The following is an 18,539-nucleotide window of genomic DNA, read 5'->3' as shown; positions in this document are numbered from 1 at the left end:
TATTTTACTGAAAATAGGACATAAATATATAGCCGTGTGTATGTGTAAAGATTAGCTTTGTAATTGTAGAGCTAAACAAAAGAAATTCTAACACCAGTAATGCCTTTGATATTTGCATTCACTGTTATTGGGTATAATGATTATCCCAGATATATGACTGCAACTCTGAAGATGATATATTCCAACTGCCAAACGAATGACACATGCACATGAGATGATACAATGCACGATGTGATACTTGCGCTGGAAATCAAATGAATTCTATTATAGCCTATGCATCTATGGAATTTTGCAAATTATGAGCATTCAAGCGATCTCTCTTGTCTATAGAAAAAGATGAATTAAACCTACGAGTTCCGCTATGAGCCATGATTTGAACGTCGCTCGTTTTGTTAAAAGGTGTAGACGACGCCTAAAGCAATACCTTTGCTAGTCCTGCCATCTATGAATATACTACTTAACTAAAGTGATTCCAATGACTATCCTCCTATTGCTGCTATATGTCGCCATTGTCGTCACGCGAAGAGTTTAATGAGTTACGCTTCTTTCTCAGCCTTAATCTCATTTATAAACAGCGAGTGAGTGTGATAGACTGAGTGGCTTGATAAACACTCTTGTGTCAGCTTCCAAATTCTGTTTTCAGCCCCATCGCAAGTCTGAGAGGCTTACCTACTTGTGTATAAGGTTTTAAGGATAAGGTAAGTACCACTGAACATCTTTCGTGCTGGGAATTTAACTATTTGGTCTAGCGAGAGCGACAACTCAGCCATACCCAGCTGGGTGTGATTGGTATACTCTACTGCAAGGAGAAAGATAACTCTGATTGTTTTAGTCTGTTTTGAGGCTGTGGTTATCAAAATATATGGGAGTGAATGACATTAATAATGTCAAAATTGCTCCGTGGAAAGTGAAATATCTCTTGGTGAATTACCAGGGAGAATGAGGGTAAAGAAAATTGTGGACGAAGTTCTAAAGATTTTGAGCATTGACGATTGTATTGAAGAGGACTGATGTGGGTGTAACCTAACCTAACCAAAACTAACCTAACCTAACCTAACGTAACCTATCCTAACCCAACCTAACCTAACCTAACAATGTCGATGGCATACATATAAAACGTAAGTAAATGTATAAGTCGATGGCATATAAATAAAACATAAGTAAATGTACAAGTCGATGGCATATAAATAAAACGTAAGTAAATATACGATTACAATTCGATATATATAGAGTGACGTATCCCAACTTCTTAAACCCTAAAAAATACATAGCATGTGTTTGTTACCCCTAAAATGTATACCATCTTCTACAATGACTAATTTTTACAATTTTCTATGATTATCATTCCAGCGCTGGTGGCTGATTCATGTGAGAAACTGCAGAAGCTGGTGACTGAGTTTGGTAAAGTGTGTGAAGAAGAAAGTTAAGAGTAAATGTGAATAAGAGCAAGGTTATTAGGTACAGTAGGGTTGAGGGTCAAGTCAATTGGGAGGTGAGTTTGAATGGAGAAAAACTGGAGGAAGTGAAGTGTTTTAGATATCTGGGAGTGGATCTGGCAGCGGATGGAACCATGGAAGCGGAAGTGGATCATAGGGTGGGGGAGGGGGCGAAAATTCTGGGGGCCTTGAAGAATGTGTGGAAGTCGAGAACATTATCTCGGAAAGCAGAAATGGGTATGTTTGAAGGAATAGTGGTTCCAACAATGTTGTATGGTTGCGAGGCGTGGGCTATGGATAGAGTTGTGCGCAGGAGGATGGATGTGCTGGAAATGAGATGTTTAAGGACAATGTGTGGTGTGAGGTGGTTTGATCGAGTGAGTAACGTAAGGGTAAGAGAGATGTGTGGAAATAAAAAGAGCGTGGTTGAGAGAGCAGAAGAGGGTGTTTTGAAGTGGTTTGGGCACATGGAGAGAATGAGTGAGGAAAGATTGACCAAGAGGATATATGTGTCGGAGGTGGAGGGAACGAGGAGAAGAGGGAGACCAAATTGGAGGTGGAAAGATGGAGTGAAAAAGATTTTGTGTGATCGGGGCCTGAACATGCAGGAGGGTGAAAGGAGGGCAAGGAATAGAGTGAATTGGAGCGATGTGGTATACCGGGGTTGACGTGCTGTCAGTGGATTGAATCAAGGCATGTGAAGCGTCTGGGGTAAACCATGGAAAGCTGTGTAGGTATGTATATTTGCGTGTGTGGACGTATGTATATACATGTGTATGGGAGGGGGGGGGGGGTAGGGCCATTTCTTTCGTCTGTTTCCTTGCGCTACCTCGCAAACGCGGGAGACAGCGACAAAGTATAATAGAATATAAATAATAATAACATATATATATATATATATATATATATATATATATATATATATATATATATATATATATGTATATATATATATTTTTTTTTTTTTTTTTTTTTTTTTTTTTTATACTTTGTCGCTGTCTCCCGCGTTTGCGAGGTAGCGCAAGGAAACAGACGAAAGAAAATGGCCCAACCCCCCCCATACACATGTACATACACACGTCCACACACGCAAATATACATACCTACACAGCCTTCCATGGTTTACCCCAGACGCTTCACATGCCTTGATTCAATCCACTGACAGCACGTCAACCCCTGTATACCACATCGCTCCAATTCACTCTATTCCTTGCCCTCCTTTCACCCTCCTGCATGTTCAGGCCCCGATCACACAAAATCCTTTTCACTCCATCTTTCCACCTCCAATTTGGTCTCCCTCTTCTCCTCGTTCCCTCCACCTCCGACACATATATCCTCTTGGTCAATCTTTCCTCACTCATTCTCTCCATGTGCCCAAACCATTTCAAAACACCCTCTTCTGCTCTCTCAACCACGCTCTTTTTATTTCCACACATCTCTCTTACCCTTACGTTGCTTACTCGATCAAACCACCTCACACCACACATTGTCCTCAAACATCTCATTTCCAGCACATCCATCCTCCTGCGCACAACTCTATCCATAGCCCACGCCTCGCAACCATACAACATTGTTGGAACTACTATTCCTTCAAACATACCCATTTTTGCTTTCCGGGATAATGTTCTCGACTTCCACACATTTTTCAAGGCTCCCAAAATTTTCGCCCCCTCCCCCACCCTATGATCCACTTCCGCTTCCATGGTTCCATCCGCTGACAGATCCACTCCCAGATATCTAAAACACTTCACTTCCTCCAGCCTCTCACCATTCAAACTCACCTCCCAATTGACTTGACCCTCAACCCTACTGTACCTAATAACCTTGCTCTTATTGACATTTACTCTTAACTTTCTTCTTCCACACACTTTACCAAACTCCGTCACCAGCTTCTGCAGTTTCTCACATGAATCCGCCACCAGCGCTGTATCATCAGCGAACAACAACTGACTCACTTCCCAAGCTCTCTCATCCCCAACAGACTTCATACTTGCCCCTCTTTCCAAAACTCTTGCATTTACCTCCCTAACAACCCCATCCATAAACAAATTAAACAACCATGGAGACATCACACACCCCTGCCGCAAACCTAAATTCACTGAGAACCAATCACTTTCCTCTCTTCCTACACGTACACATGCCTTACATCCTCGATAAAAACTTTTCACTGCTTCTAACAACTTGCCTCCCACACCATATATTCTTAATACCTTCCACAGAGCATCTCTATCAACTCTATCATATGCCTTCTCCAGATCCATAAATGCTACATACAAATCCATTTGCTTTTCTAAGTATTTCTCACATACATTCTTCAAAGCAAACACCTGATCCACACATCCTCTACCACTTCTGAAACCACACTGCTCTTCCCCAATCTGATGCTCTGTACATGCCTTCACCCTCTCAATCAATACCCTCCCATATAATTTACCAGGAATACTCAACAAACTTATACCTCTGTAATTTGAGCACTCACTCTTATCCCCTTTGCCTTTGTACAACGGCACTATGCAAGCATTCCGCCAATCCTCAGGCACCTCACCATGAGTCATACATACATTAAAATAACCTTACCAACCAGTCAACAATACAGTCACCCCCTTTTTTAACAAATTCCACTGCAATACCATCCAAACCTGCTGCCTTGCCGGCTTTCATCTTCCGCAAAGCTTTTACTACCTCTTCTCTGTTTACCAAATCATTTTCCCTAACCCTCTCACTTTGCACACCACCTCGACCCAAACACCCTATATCTGCCACTCTGTCATCAGACACATTCAACAAACCTTCAAAATACTCATTCCATCTCCTTCTCACATCACCACTACTTGTTATCACCTCCCCATTTACGCCCTTTACTGAAGTTCCCATTTGCTCCCTTGTCTTACGCACCCTATTTACCTCCTTCCAGAACATCTTTTTATTCTCCCTAAAATTTACTGATAGTCTCTCACCCCAACTCTCATTTGCCCTTTTTTTCACCTCTTGCACCTTTTTCTTGACCTCCTGTCTCTTTCTTTTATACTTCTCCCACTCAATTGCATTTTTTCCCTGCAAAAATCGTCCAAATGCCTCTCTCTTCTCTTTCACTAATACTCTTACTTCTTCATCCCATATATATTCATTCATATATATATATATATATATATATATATATATATATATATATATATATATATATATATATATATAGCTCACGTTCTGCCTATACATATATCCACTTTACCCCCATGATCTTGCCTGGTTTACCCCCGTGATCTTGCCTGGTTTACCCCATGATCTTGTCTGGTTTACCCCCGTGATCTTGCCTGGTTTACCCCATGATATTGCTGGTTTACCCCATGATCTTGCCTGGTTTACCCCCATAATCTTGCCTGGTTTACCCCCGTGATCTTGCCTGGTTTACCCCCATGATCTTGCCTGATTTAACCCCATGATCTTGCCTGATTTACCCCATGATCTTGCCTGGTTTACCCCGTGATCTTGCCTGGTTTACCCCATGATCTTGTCTGGTTTACCTCCATGATCTTGCCTGGTTTACCCCCGTGATCTTGCCTGGTTTACCCCCATGATCTTGTCTGGTTTACCCCCGTGATCTTGCCTGGTTTACCCCATGATCTTGCCTGATTTAACCCCATGATCTTGCCTGGTTTACCCCGTGATCTTGCCTGGTTTACCCCATGATCTTGTCTGGTTTACCTCCATAATCTTGCCTGGTTTACCCCCGTGATCTTGCCTGGTTTACCCCCATGATCTTGCCTGATTTAACCCCATGATCTTGCCTGATTTACCCCATGATCTTGCCTGGTTTACCCCGTGATCTTGCCTGGTTTACCCCATGATCTTGTCTGGTTTACCTCCATGATCTTGCCTGGTTTAACCCCGTGTTCTTGCAGAGTTACCCCCATGTTGACTGTACTTTGTATCATCGTTGTCTGTTTTGGACAATCATATGTTTAACCAAATGGAGTCCTACCCACGTCTCTCTTCGTAGCATATCAACTGACTGTCATATTTCTCTTTTGTGTCTACCCTGATGTGGTTATTATACGAAAGTGCACTTGGGAACTTAAACGTAATCGAGTTAATGCTACAACTCTGACAAAGAAACTTGGTCAAGTAAATATATTTGGTAACAAGTCGATAAATATAAAATTCTAAGCACATATTCATTCTGTTGTATTCCAAACAGACGACAAAAATAACAATCATAAGCTTAAATGATTCTGGGTTGGAACAGAAGGAAATCATAAGAGGGTTGCTACGCTGGCCTTCCAAAGTGACGTCACGAGTGGGCGGAGTCTGGCTACTACTGCCTGGACGTGTGACTTGACCAAAAAACGAACGAACGCACACGTTCTTGTGGAAACCCAAAGATGGTCAAGGTTTGTCTGACAGCAGGAGATACGCGCGAGATTCATGTTTCATTTTATTCATACATATTCGCCATTTTCGGGACCCCGATGCACCGATATTCTCTCTTGCTGTTCAAAAACTATGTATTTAGGACTAATGAGGAACGGCTTTTATGATGAATTTTATGGAATTTATGTATAAACATTTTTTGCCGTTTCCCTTTTCAATGAACCGACGCTCTAGACCTAGGAAGAGCTCAAGGAATATTGATGGAGGGATCGTGTTTATTTAGATAATAAATGCTTCAGCAGATCTGGGTTGAAACTACATCATAAGAGTGGGTTACTGTACTGAGTTTCTAAGGTGACGTCACAAATGGGCGGAGTCTGGATCAGTATGCCACGTTCTCTACACAATGGGCAATGTTGCCAACCATCAGCATTCTGATGCTGTTATTCCCACTTTTAACCGTTCTCTTGGAATGTCTTCCAAAGAAAACGTCTCTTTGGAGTAGACTAATCTATTGATTAAATAAGAGTGAGTTATACAGTTGAAATTGACTTTTGGGGAAAGATAGGATTTCGTTGAATGATAGTTTCACATTAATCTTATGTACATGATACATGTAAAATTAACAGTAAGTAGAACAAAAGCAACTATAGGAGCAAAACAAACAATAAGCACAAAATTAACTGATTTGATATGTAAAACAGTAAAAGCCAAAATAATATGATAGTAACAAAAGTAACGAAGTATAACAGCAGTAACAAAAGTATCTTAGTGCAACAATAAAAATTATACAGGTGCTAAGACTAAGATCTTCCCTAAAGTCTGGCTACCATTACTTCTGATGGTTTAAACTTATAGCAACATTCTTGCTCCCTGACACCTTCTGATACAAGAATCAATTAACTTGGACTGATGGGGCAAGAGTGCATCTCTTTGTGTAAGAATGGAGAAAAAATGTTAGAGTGAAGCAAGGGTGCATTTCTTTGTGATAGAGTGAAGTGCTAGAGTGTAAGAAGAGTGCTCTCTTTAGAGTGAGGGCACCTTTTGAGTAGACAAGTGTTGATGAGAGGTTTGTAGATGAAGTGTAGTAAGGAAGGGTGCATCTCTTTGTGTGTAGAGTGGAGGAAAGGTCTGTATGAAAGAGTGAAAGCAGGAAGTGCATCTCTTTGTGTTAGGAGATGAGAGGAAGAGGTGCATTCTTTGTGTTAGAAAGTGTAGAGTGAAGAAGGTGCATCTCTTTGTGTTGTAGAGTGAGAAGGGGGCACTTGTAGATGGAAGTGTTAGAGTGAAGAAGGTGCATCTCTGTTGAGTGGAAGTGTTAGAGGAAGAGTGCTTTTGTTAGGTGAGAGTGGAGAGGAAGGTGCATCTCTTTGTGTTAGAGTGAAGGAAGGGTGCATCTCTTTGTGTTAGTGGAAAGTGTTAGAGTGAAGGAAGGTGTCTTTTGTGTAGAGTGGAAGTGTTGATGAAGGAAGGGTGCATCTCTTTGTTGTGAGAAGGTTAGAGTGAAGGGAAGGGATGCATCTCTTTGTGTTAGAGGGGAGGAAAGTGTTAGAGTGAAGGAAGGTGCATCTCTTTGTGTTAGAGTGGAGGAAAGTGTTAGAGTGAAGCAAGGAACCATCTCTTTGTGTTAGAGCGGAGGAAAGTGTTAGAGTGAAGGAAGGATGCATCTCTTTGTGTTAGAGGAAAGTGTTAGAATGAAGGAAGGATGCATCTCTTTGTGTTAGAGTGGAGGAAAGTGTTAGAGTGAAGGAAGGGTGCATCTCTTTGTGTTAGAGTGGAGGAAAGTGTTAGAGTGAAGAAGGGTGCATCTCTTGTGTTAGAGTGGAGGAAAGTGTTAGAGTGAAGGAAGGGTGCATCTCTTTGTGTTAGAGTGGAGGAAAGTGTTAGAGTGAAGGAAGGGTGCATCTCTTTGTGTTAGAGTGGAGGAAAGTGTTAGAGTGAAGGAAGGGTGCATCTCTTTGTGTTAGAGTGGAGGAAAGTGTTAGAGTGAAGGAAGGGTGCATCTCTTTGTGTTAGAGTGGAGGAAAGTGTTAGAGTGAAGGAAGGGTGCATCTCTTTGTGTTAGAGTGGAGGAAAGTGTTAGAGTGAAGCAAGGAAGCATCTCTTTGTGTTAGAGTGGAGGAAAGTGTTAGAGTGAAGGAAGGGTGCATCTCTTTGTGTTAGAGTGGAGGAAAGTGTTAGAGTGAAGGAAGGGTGCATCTCTTTGTGTTAGAGTGGAGGAAAGTGTTAGAGTGAAGGAAGGGTGCATCTCTTTGTGTTAGAGTGGAGGAAAGTGTTAGAGTGAAGGAAGGGTGCATCTCTTTGTGTTAGAGTGGAGGAAAGTGTTAGAGTGAAGGAAGGGTGCATCTCTTTGTGTTAGAGTGGAGGAAAGTGTTAGAGTGAAGAAGGGTGCATCTCTTTGTGTTAGAGTGGAGGAAAGTGTTAGAGTGAAGGAAGGGTGCATCTCTTTGTGTTAGAGTGGAGAAAGTGTTAGAGTGAAGGAAGGGTGCATCTCTTTGTGTTAGAGTGGAGGAAAGTGTTAGAGTGAAGGAAGAGTGCATCTCTTTGTGTTAGAGTGGAGGAAAGTGTTAGAGTGAAGGAAGAGTGCTTCTCTTTGTGTTAGAGTGGAGGAAAGTGTTAGAGTGAAGGAAGGGTGCATCTCTTTGTGTTAGAGTGGAGGAAAGTGTTAGAGTGAAGGAAGAGTGCATCTCTTTGTGGTTAGAGTGGAGGAAAGTGTTAGAGTGAAGGAAGAGTTGCAGTGGAGGATTGTGTAGAGTGAAGGAAGGGTGCATCTCTTTGTGTTAGAGTGGAGGAAAGTGTTAGAGTGAAGGAAGAGTGCATCTCTTTGTGTTAGAGTGGAGGAAAGTGTTAGAGTGAAGGAAGAGTGCATCTCTTTGTGTTAGAGTGGAGGAAAGTGTTAGAGTGAAGGAAGAGTGCATCTCTTTGTGTTAGAGTGAAGGAAGGGTGTATCTCTTTGTGTTAGAGTGGAGGAAAGTGTTAGAGTGAAGGAAGAGTGCTTCTCTTTGTGTTAGAGTGGCGGAAAGTGTTAGAGTGAAGGAAGAGTGCATCTCTTTGTGTTAGAGTGAAGGAAGGGTGCATCTCTTTGTGTTAGAGTGGAGGAAAGTGTTAGAGTGAAGGAAGAGTGCTTCTCTTTGTGTTAGAGTGGAGGAAAGTGTTAGAGTGAAGGAAGAGTGCTTCTCTTTGTGTTAGAGTGGAGGAAAGTGTTAGAGTGAAGGAAGAGTGCATCTCTTTGTGTTAGAGTGGAGGAAAGTGTTAGAGTGAAGGAAGAGTGTTTCTCTTTGTGTTAGAGTGGAGGAAAGTGTTAGAGTGAAGGAAGAGTGCTTCTCTTTGTGTTAGAGTGGAGGAAAGTGTTAGAGTGAAGGAAGAGTGCATCTCTTTGTGTTAGAGTGGAGGAAAGTGTTAGAGTGAAGGAAGGGTGCATCTCTTTGTGTTAGAGTGGAGGAAAGTGTTAGAGTGAAGGAAGAGTGCATCTCTTTGTGTTAGAGTGAAGGAAGAGTGCATCTCTTTGTGTTAGAGTGGAGGAAAGTGTTAGAGTGAAGGAAGAGTGCATCTCTTTGTGTTAGAGTGGAGGAAAGTGTTAGAGTGAAGGAAGAGTGCATCTCTTTGTGTTAGAGTGAAGGAAGGGTGCATCTCTTTGTGTTAGAGTGGAGGAAAGTGTTAGAGTGAAGGAAGGGTGCATCTCTTTGTGTTAGAGTGGAGGAAAGTGTTAGGGTGAAGGAAGAGTGCATCTCTTTGTGTTAGAGTGGAGGAAAGTGTTAGAGTGAAGGAAGGGTGCATCTCTTTGTGTTAGAGTGAAGGAAGAGTGCATCTCTTTGTGTTAGAGTGGAGGAAAGTGTTAGAGTGAAGGAAGGGTGCTTCTCTTTGTGTTAGAGTGGAGGAAAGTGTTAAAGTGAAGGAAGGGTGCTTCTCTTTGTGTTAGAGTGGAGGAAAGTGTTAGAGTGAAGGAAGGGTGCATCTCTTTGTGTTAGAGTGAAGGAAGAGTGCTTCTCTTTGTGTTAGAGTGGAGGAAAGTGTTAGAGTGAAGGAAGAGTGCATCTCTTTGTGTTAGAGTGGAGGAAAGTGTTAGAGTGAAGGAAGGGTGCATCTCTTTGTGTTAGAGTGAAGGAAGAGTGCTTCTCTTTGTGTTAGAGTGGAGGAAAGTGTTAGAGTGAAGGAAGAGTGCTTCTCTTTGTGTTAGAGTGGAGGAAAGTGTTAGAGTGAAGGAAGGGTGCATCTCTTTGTGTTAGAGTGAAGGAAGAGTGCTTCTCTTTGTGTTAGAGTGGAGGAAAGTGTTAGAGTGAAGGAAGGGTGCATCTCTTTGTGTTAGAGTGAAGGAAGAGTGCTTCTCTTTGTGTTAGAGTGGAGGAAAGTGTTAGAGTGAAGGAAGAGTGCTTCTCTTTGTGTTAGAGTGGAGGAAAGTGTCAGAGTGAAGGAAGGGTGCATCTCTTTGTGTTAGAGTGGAGGAAAGTGTTAGAGTGAAGGAAGAGTGCTTCTCTTTGTGTTAGAGTGGAGGAAAGTGTTAGAGTGAAGGAAGGGTGCATCTCTTTGTGTTAGAGTGAAGGAAGAGTGCATCTCTTTGTGTTAGAGTGGAGGAAAGTGTTAGAGTGAAGGAAGGGTGCATCTCTTTGTGTTAGAGTGAAGGAAGAGTGCATCTCTTTGTGTTAGAGTGGAGGAAAGTGTTAGAGTGAAGGAAGGGTGCATCTCTTTGTGTTAGAGTGAAGGAAGAGTGCTTCTCTTTGTGTTAGAGTGGAGGAAAGTGTTAGAGTGAAGGAAGAGTGCTTCTCTTTGTGTTAGAGTGGAGGAAAGTGTCAGAGTGCTGCTGCTCCCTCCTCTTCCTGTCCCTCACCGCCCCAGTGGTGTACGATGTGGGGGCAGAGCAATATTCAGTTAACAATTAGTCCTCTACCATTTCCTCTATTAGACTAGTTTTGTTAGTTTTATTTTGTAATAACTATAAAGATAATGAGGTAAAGTGATGATGGTAAGATGATGTAATAATTATTACTAATAATGGTGAGGGTGTCAACAGAGACGCTCACCCCCCCCAGCCAACAATACTTACCAGCTTCCTGTTGCCACAATGTCCTCCTTCTCTATACTAGGAATCACATTCTCATATCGTCTCATAGCTTCATCAAATGGATCTAACTGAAGGTGACTGACACTTTGGTTAGGTGGAGATATATAATAGTACAATAAAGAAAGATCAAGAGGGTTGGCTGGTTCATTCCTTAACCCCCCCAGCCAGCCAGCCAGCCAGCCATATCTAGTTGCTTAACATAATAATCAAACCAATCCTAGTTATAACTATTACGACTTATAATTCAGACTGTTGTATAGCCTATTTATTTCATATGTAATATGTAATAATATGATGGAGTACTTGTATGAGATTGAAGTAATTATGTCGATAAAGTAGATGATAGTAAAGAGTAAGTGGCAAGTGGAGAACAGTACACAAAGTTCGCACTCATTCATTGTTGTTATGGCCACAATATTTGTTGGCATTGACTATGTGTGACTCTCTCTAGTACAGGATGTTACCATTCCCCATACCCACTACTCCAGCCTCATCAGTTTAAGGTGAGTTACTAGCAAGAAACAGGAGGAACATATAGGGAAAAGTGGTCCTTCTTCCTCGTGGCTTGAGTAGGGTGAGTCAGTCAGTAGAGTAGGCTTAGTATTAAGCATAGTTCTCACTAGTACCATGTGCTTCACAACAACAACAACAACCCCTAGCCTTCACAAGCCTTACCCTCTGCTCTTTGTAGTACAAGACTCACCATGTAAAGTGTTGGCAATCATGTAGTGTAGGCAGTCATGTAAAGTGTAGGCAATCATGTAGAGTGTAGGCAACATGCAAAGTGTAGGCAATCATGTAAAGTGTAGACAATCATGCAAAGTGTAGGGAATCGTGTAAAGTGTAGGCAATCATGCAAAGTGTAGGCAGTCATGTACAGTGTAGGCAATCATGCAAAGTGTAGGGAATCGTGTAAAGTGTAGGCAGTCATGTACAGTGTAGGCAATCATGCAAAGTGTAGGGAATCGTGTAAAGTGTAGGCAGTCATGTACAGTTTAGGCAATCATGCAAAGTGTAGGGAATCGTGTAAAGTGTAGGCAGTCATGTACAGTTTAGGCAATCATGCAAAGTGTAGGGAATCGTGTAAAGTGTAGGCAGTCATGTACAGTGTAGGCAATCATGCAAAGTGTAGGGAATCGTGTAAAGTGTAGGCAGTCATGTACAGTGTAGGCAATCATGCAAAGTGTAGGGAATCGTGTAAAGTGTAGGCAGTCATGCAAAGTGTAGGGAATCGTGTAAAATGTAGGCAATCATGCAAAGTCTAGGGAATTGTGTAAAGTGTAGGCAGTCATGTAAAGTGTAGGGAATTGTGTAAAGTGTAGGCAGTCATGTAAAGTGTAGGCAGTCATGTAAAGTGTAGGCAATCATGCAAAGTGTAGGGAATCGTGTAAAGTGTAGGCAGTCATGCAAAGTGTAGGAAATCGTGTAAAATGTAGGCAGTCATGTACAGTGTAGGCAGTCATGCAAAGTGTAGGGAATCGCGTAAAATGTAGGCAGTCATGTACAGTGTAGGCAGTCATGCAAAGTGTAGGGAATCGCGTAAAATGTAGGCAGTCTTGCAAAGCGTAGGGAATTGTGTAAAGTGTAGGCAGTCATGTAAAATGTAGGCAATCATGCAAAGTGTAGGGAATCGTGTAAAATGTAGGCAATCTTGCAAAGCGTAGGGAATTGTGTAAAGTGTAGGCAGTCATGTAAAGTGTAGGGAGTCATGTAAAGTGTAGGCAGTCATGAAAGTGTAGGGAATCTGTGAAAAGTGTAGGAATCTGTAAAGTGTAGGAATCTGCAAAGTGTAGGAATTGTGTAAAGTGTAGGCAGTCATGCTAAAGTGTAGGCAATCATGTAAAAGTGTATAGGAATGTACATGTAGCATCTGCAAAGGTAGGGAATTGTGTAAAGTGTAGGCTCAGCAAGTAAATTGGTAGGCAGTCATGTAAAGTGTAGGCAATCATGCAAAGTGTAGGGAATGTTGATAAATGTAGGCAATGTAAGTGTAGGCAATCATGCAAAGTGTAGGGGAATCTGTAAAGTGTAGGCAATCGTGTAAAGTGTAGGCAATCATGCAAAGTGTAGGGAATTGTGTAAAGTGTAGGCAGTCATGTAAAATGTAGGCAATCATGCAAAGTGTAGGGAATTGTGGAAAGTGTAGGCAGTCATGTAAAGTGTAGGGAATTATGCAAAGTGTAGGGAATTGTGTAAAGTGTAGGCAGTCATGTACAGTGTAGGCAATCATGCAAAGTGTAGGGAATTGTGTAAAGTGTAGGCAGTCATGTAAAGTGTAGGCAGTCATGAAAAGTGTAGGCAATCATGCAAAGTGTAGGGAATCGTGTAAAGTGTAGGAAATCATTTAAAGTGTAGGGAATCATGTAAAGTGTAGGGAATCATGTAAAGTGTAGGAAATCGTGTAAAGTGTAGGGAATCATGTAAAGTGTAGGGAATCGTGTAAGGTGTAGGGAATCATGTAAAGTGTAGGGAATCGTGTAAGGTGTAGGGAATCGTGTAAGGTGTAGGGAATCATGTAAAGTGTAGGTAATCATGTAAAGTGTAGGGAATCATGTAAAGTGTAAGGAATCATGTAAAGTGTAGGGAATCATGTAAAGTGTAGGTAATCATGTAAAGTGCAGGAAATTGTGTAAAGTGTAGGGAATCATGTAAAGTGTAGGGAATCATGGAAAGTGTAGGGAATCATGGAAAGTGTAGGGAACTAAGTGTTTTCACACTCATACTGGGCCGAGTTTTAGCATTCTTGTGTGGGTTACTGAAAAGATTTACCAACAATAATAAAACAAAATCATCTCATCATCACAGCCTTCATTGAACATGAATGATTAGCCCATTACATCAACCGCAGCTACATCCTACATCAACCATGATGAATGACTGGCCCATATATCAACCCCCACTACATCTTACATCAGCTATGATGAATGACAGACCCACATATCAACCCCCACTACATCCTACATCAACCATGATGAATGGCTGGCCATATATCAACCTCCAGCACATCCTACATCAATCATGATGAATGCCTGGTCATACATCAACCCCCACTACATCCTACATCAACCATGATGAATGGCTGACCATACATCAACCTCCACTACATCCTATATCAACCATGATGAGTGACAGACCCACATATCAACCCCCACTACATCCTACTTCAACCATGATGAATGGCTGGCCATACATCAACCCCCAGTACATCCTACATCAACCATGATGAATGGCTGGTCCATATGTTAATCCCCACTACATCAACCATGATGAATGGCAGGTCCATATGTCAATCCCCACTACACCAGCCATTGTAAATGGCATGCTAGGTGATACATGAACCCACTACATGAGCCATAGTTAATGTCTGACCCATTCATATATCATCCCCACTACTTTTTGTATTGATTTTCAACACTTTCTATATCCATTTTTTATTATTATATTTGAAATATTGATGCCTGACCATCTTCTTACAGGTGATGGAGATGTTTCTGGGCATCAACAGTTTAAACCTTGTGCAGCTCAGAGCATCAGTTATCATATTTGTAATTGGCTCTCTCTTTGTAAATGATATTACATGTAAGCAGTTTGCAAGATTGAACTTCTCAACAGTTACATTGCTCCCAGCATTAGGCTTTTGGCCTTGTGCAGCATTGCATTCTCCTGTTATGTGTACTGGTGTGATGGGGGAAATTTATTGTGTTCTGCAATTACAAGATGAGTAGTATTTCAGATAATGATCAAACGTGAAGTTGAAATGGCATGACCATGTGATACCATGTTGACCATAATGGCAGTGTAGGAGAGCTATGGTTGCGACGATAGAAATGTCTTGACCATGATGAGATGTTGATCCATCCATCTTATATTGCTCCATGCACATGGGAATTGTCGTACATAAAAGTCAAGTAATAGTGTTACTGAAATGATGGTGCAACAGTCCAAAGTGTGATGCTGTAGTGAAAATGATGTTTATGGCTTTTGATAACGTTGGTTAAAGTGATGGAAAATGTAATACTGCTCTAAATGTGTAATATATTAGAATATGAAATGAGGTAGAAGACTTCCTAGACAATTAAGTAGGGTGATGAAGAAGGTAGAAGTAATGAATGTGAGCCCATCTTCCTGCATTGGTAAGGGCTCTGTCAGTAGATCCCAAACTGAAGGGGGTGGGCACAAACCTCCACAGGACCATAAATCTGATTTTGTCACTATATCCCCTAGTGGTGCCCTTCAAAATTTCAGTGTGCTTAACAATAATGTGGAGGTCAATGGTATTGCAAATGGGGCTATTATTAGTAATAATAATATTGATAACAGTGACAGAAGTAACACAAAAAAGAAAAGTACTGAGGTCAAGAACAGAGAGCAAGGTTCATTAGGTTATGTTAGTGAGAGAGTTCGTGCCCTTAGTGTCAGTAATCGGCCAAAGACAAACCCAGCCCACAGGTTTGGTCCAGCAGACTTAAGGGCATCATACAATGAGAGACTAAGGTCTGGCCTGACCAATCTGCAGCCACTGGGTAGAGGCAGTAGCATACATTCAGGTCAGGATGTTGGGGGAGGGTTTGTATACATGAGAGGGACAGGAGGACTATACAGAAGCAATTCATCTCTAGAATTAGATCATGATGTTGAGGAACAACCACCTGCCTCCCCGCTTAGAAGGGAATATGGCTCTCATGGTTCCATCAATGTTGCCTCAGCCCCACCAGATACACTGTATTCCTTATTGCGAGAACTTAAACCATCTGAACCAGTTCATTGTGCCTCAGTGTCATCTGAGAATGTGGCAGGCTCCTTGGTTACTGAGACAGAAGCCACCTCCCCTAAAGTTCGCTCAAAATTTCAGAAACTATGGGACAAAGATAAGCCTTCCATATTTAAGAAATTACGTTCAAGTAAAAGTACAGAGGGCAAAACTGACAGCAGATCAGATATTAATTCAGAATCAAGTTTTCTGGCCACAAAATCTTGCAAAACTGGTGACTCAAACGGGGATACTGACAGTCGTAGTGAGGAATTACTAAATTCAGTCCCCACCAGACGTTCTGCGTTTGCTCATTATGATTGTCGGTCCTTAGCCACACAGTTCAGTTTGGCACACATGCGTTTACTGCTCACAGACAGAGCAAACACAACTACAGGAGCCTCAGCAGCAGCCATGGCAGGAGCAGTGGCTAGCGGACCTCATCATGACAGCACAGAAGATCTACAGCCCGATGAACATGACCCAGGAGACGGACGAAGTAATCAGCTCATTAATAGGTAAGATTAGTATTATATAACAGCAGAACTTGTTTGTTATAGTATACGATAGTATAATTTTGAATTCTTAAACTACAAGATGCATGAGCTTAATACCATGAGAGTTATGAAGTTTTTATGCAGTTTAACAGGGGTTTCATGAAGTTATAGACTGCACCAGGTACTCTCACTCATTATCAATGAAATGAGACACAGAAAACATGCTTTAATGCTTTGAACACTTATTATAGCTACAAACATTGGCTGGTAACTATGCTTCTGAATCAACATGTTCCCATTGCTTTTTGTACATAGGAATAATACCACTAAGTTGGACACTTTTACTCATATTACCTAGGGCTTTAAGATATCTTAATACTAAAATATAAGAAACTAGGTGATTAGTCGAATGATAAAGTTATCTTGATACTTGTTGCTGCAGCAGTGGCATTCATATATATACATATATTTTGCTTTGTCGCTGTCTCCCGCGTTTGCGAGGTAGCGCAAGGAAACAGACGAAAGAAATGGCCCAACCCATCCCCATACACATGTATATACATATACGTCCACGCACATCACATATACATGCCTATACATCTCAATGGATACATATATATACACACGCAGACATATACATATATACCCATGTACATAATTCATACTGTCTGCCTTTATTCATTCCCATTCCCACCCCGCCACACATGGAATAACAACACCCTCCTCCCTCATGTGTGCGAGGTAGCACTAGGAAAAGACAACAAAGGCCCCATTCGTTCACACTCAGTCTCTAGCTGTCATGTAATAATGCACCGAGACCACAGCTCCCTTTCCACATCCAGGCCCCACAGAACTTTCCATGGTTTACCCCAGACGCTTCACATGCCGTGGTTCAATCCATTGACAGCATGTCGACCCCGGTATACCACATCGTTCCAATTCACTCTATTTCTTGCACGTCTTTCACCCTCTGGCATGTTCAGGCCCCGATCACTCAAAATCTTTTTCACTTCATCCTTCCACCTCCAATTTGGTCTCCCACTTCTCCTCGTTCCCTCCACCTCTGACACATATATCCTCTTGGTCAATCTTCCCTCACTCATTCTCTCCATGTGACCAAACCATTTCAAAACACCCTCTTCTGCTGTCTCAACCACACTCTTTTTATTACCACACATCTCTCTTACCCTGTTATTACTTACTCGATCAAATCACCTCACACCACATATTGTCCTCAAACATCTCATTTCCAGCACATCCACCCTCCTGCGCACAACTCTATCCATAGCCCATGCCTCGCAACCATACAACATTGTTGGAACCATTATTCCTTCAAACATACCCATTTTTGCTTTCTGAGATAATATATATATATATATATATATATATATATATATATATATATATATATATATATATATATATATATTAAGGTATTAAGAATATATGGTGTGGGAGGAAAGTTGTTAGAAGCAGTGAAAAGTTTTTATCGAGGATGTAAGGCATGTGTACGTGTAGGAAGAGAGGAAAGTGATTGGTTCTCAGTGAATGTAGGTTTGCGGCAGGGGTGTGTGATGTCTCCATGGTTGTTTAATTTGTTTATGGATGGGGTTGTTAGGGAGGTAAATGCAAGAGTTTTGGAAAGAGGGGCAAGTATGAAGTCTGTTGGGGATGAGAGAGCTTGGGAAGTGAGTCAGTTGTTGTTCGCTGATGATACAGCGCTGGTGGCTGATTCATGTGAGAAACTGCAGAAGCTGGTGACTGAGTTTGGTAAAGTGTGTGGAAGAAGAAAGTTAAGAGTAAATGTGAATAAGAGCAAGGTTATTAGGTACAGTAGGGTTGAGGGTCAAGTCAATTGGGAGGTGAGTTTGAATGGAGAAAAACTGGAGGAAGTGAAGTGTTTTAGATATCTGGGAGTGGATCTGGCAGCGGATGGAACCATGGAAGCGGAAGTGGATCATAGGGTGGGGGAGGGGGCGAAAATTCTGGGGGCCTTGAAGAATGTGTGGAAGTCGAGAACATTATCTCGGAAAGCAAAAATGGGTATGTTTGAAGGAATAGTGGTTCCAACAATGTTGTATGGTTGCGAGGCGTGGGCTATGGATAGAGTTGTGCGCAGGAGGATGGATGTGCTGGAAATGAGATGTTTGAGGACAATGTGTGGTGTGAGGTGGTTTGATCGAGTGAGTAACGTAAGGGTAAGAGAGATGTGTGGAAATAAAAAGAGCGTGGTTGAGAGAGCAGAAGAGGGTGTTTTGAAGTGGTTTGGGCACATGGAGAGGATGAGTGAGGAAAGATTGACCAAGAGGATATATGTGTCGGAGGTGGAGGGAGCAAGGAGAAGAGGGAGACCAAATTGGAGGTGGAAAGATGGAGTGAAAAAGATTTTGTGTGATCGGGGCCTGAACATGCAGGAGGGTGAAAGGAGG

At 41.8% G+C, this 18,539-nt stretch overlaps 1 protein-coding gene across 8 annotated transcripts in view; it reads left to right on the top strand.

Annotated features, from left to right (window-relative positions):
* The first annotated feature begins 576 nt into the window (after positions 1 to 576).
* Positions 577 to 18,539, top strand: part of LOC139752006 (uncharacterized) — a 269,198-nt gene continuing 251,235 nt past the window's right edge. For 3 of the 8 annotated variants that reach the window (XM_071667782.1, XM_071667781.1, XM_071667777.1), the window contains exons 1-2: positions 11,027 to 11,366; positions 14,340 to 16,131. In XM_071667782.1, coding sequence (XP_071523883.1) covers positions 14,951 to 16,131 — 1,181 coding nt within the window. In that variant the 5' untranslated portion in view covers positions 11,027 to 11,366; positions 14,340 to 14,950. Of the gene's footprint in view, positions 699 to 10,838; positions 10,938 to 11,024; positions 11,367 to 11,461; positions 11,570 to 14,339; positions 16,132 to 18,539 lie in introns of those variants that run through there. The other 5 variants (XM_071667778.1, XM_071667779.1, XM_071667783.1 and 2 more) reach the window with 5 other exon arrangements.

Source organism: Panulirus ornatus, chromosome 12, assembly GCF_036320965.1.
Source record: "Panulirus ornatus isolate Po-2019 chromosome 12, ASM3632096v1, whole genome shotgun sequence".
Classification (NCBI taxonomy): Eukaryota; Metazoa; Arthropoda; class Malacostraca; order Decapoda; family Palinuridae; genus Panulirus; species Panulirus ornatus.
This window is presented reverse-complemented; position numbering and strand designations above follow the sequence as displayed.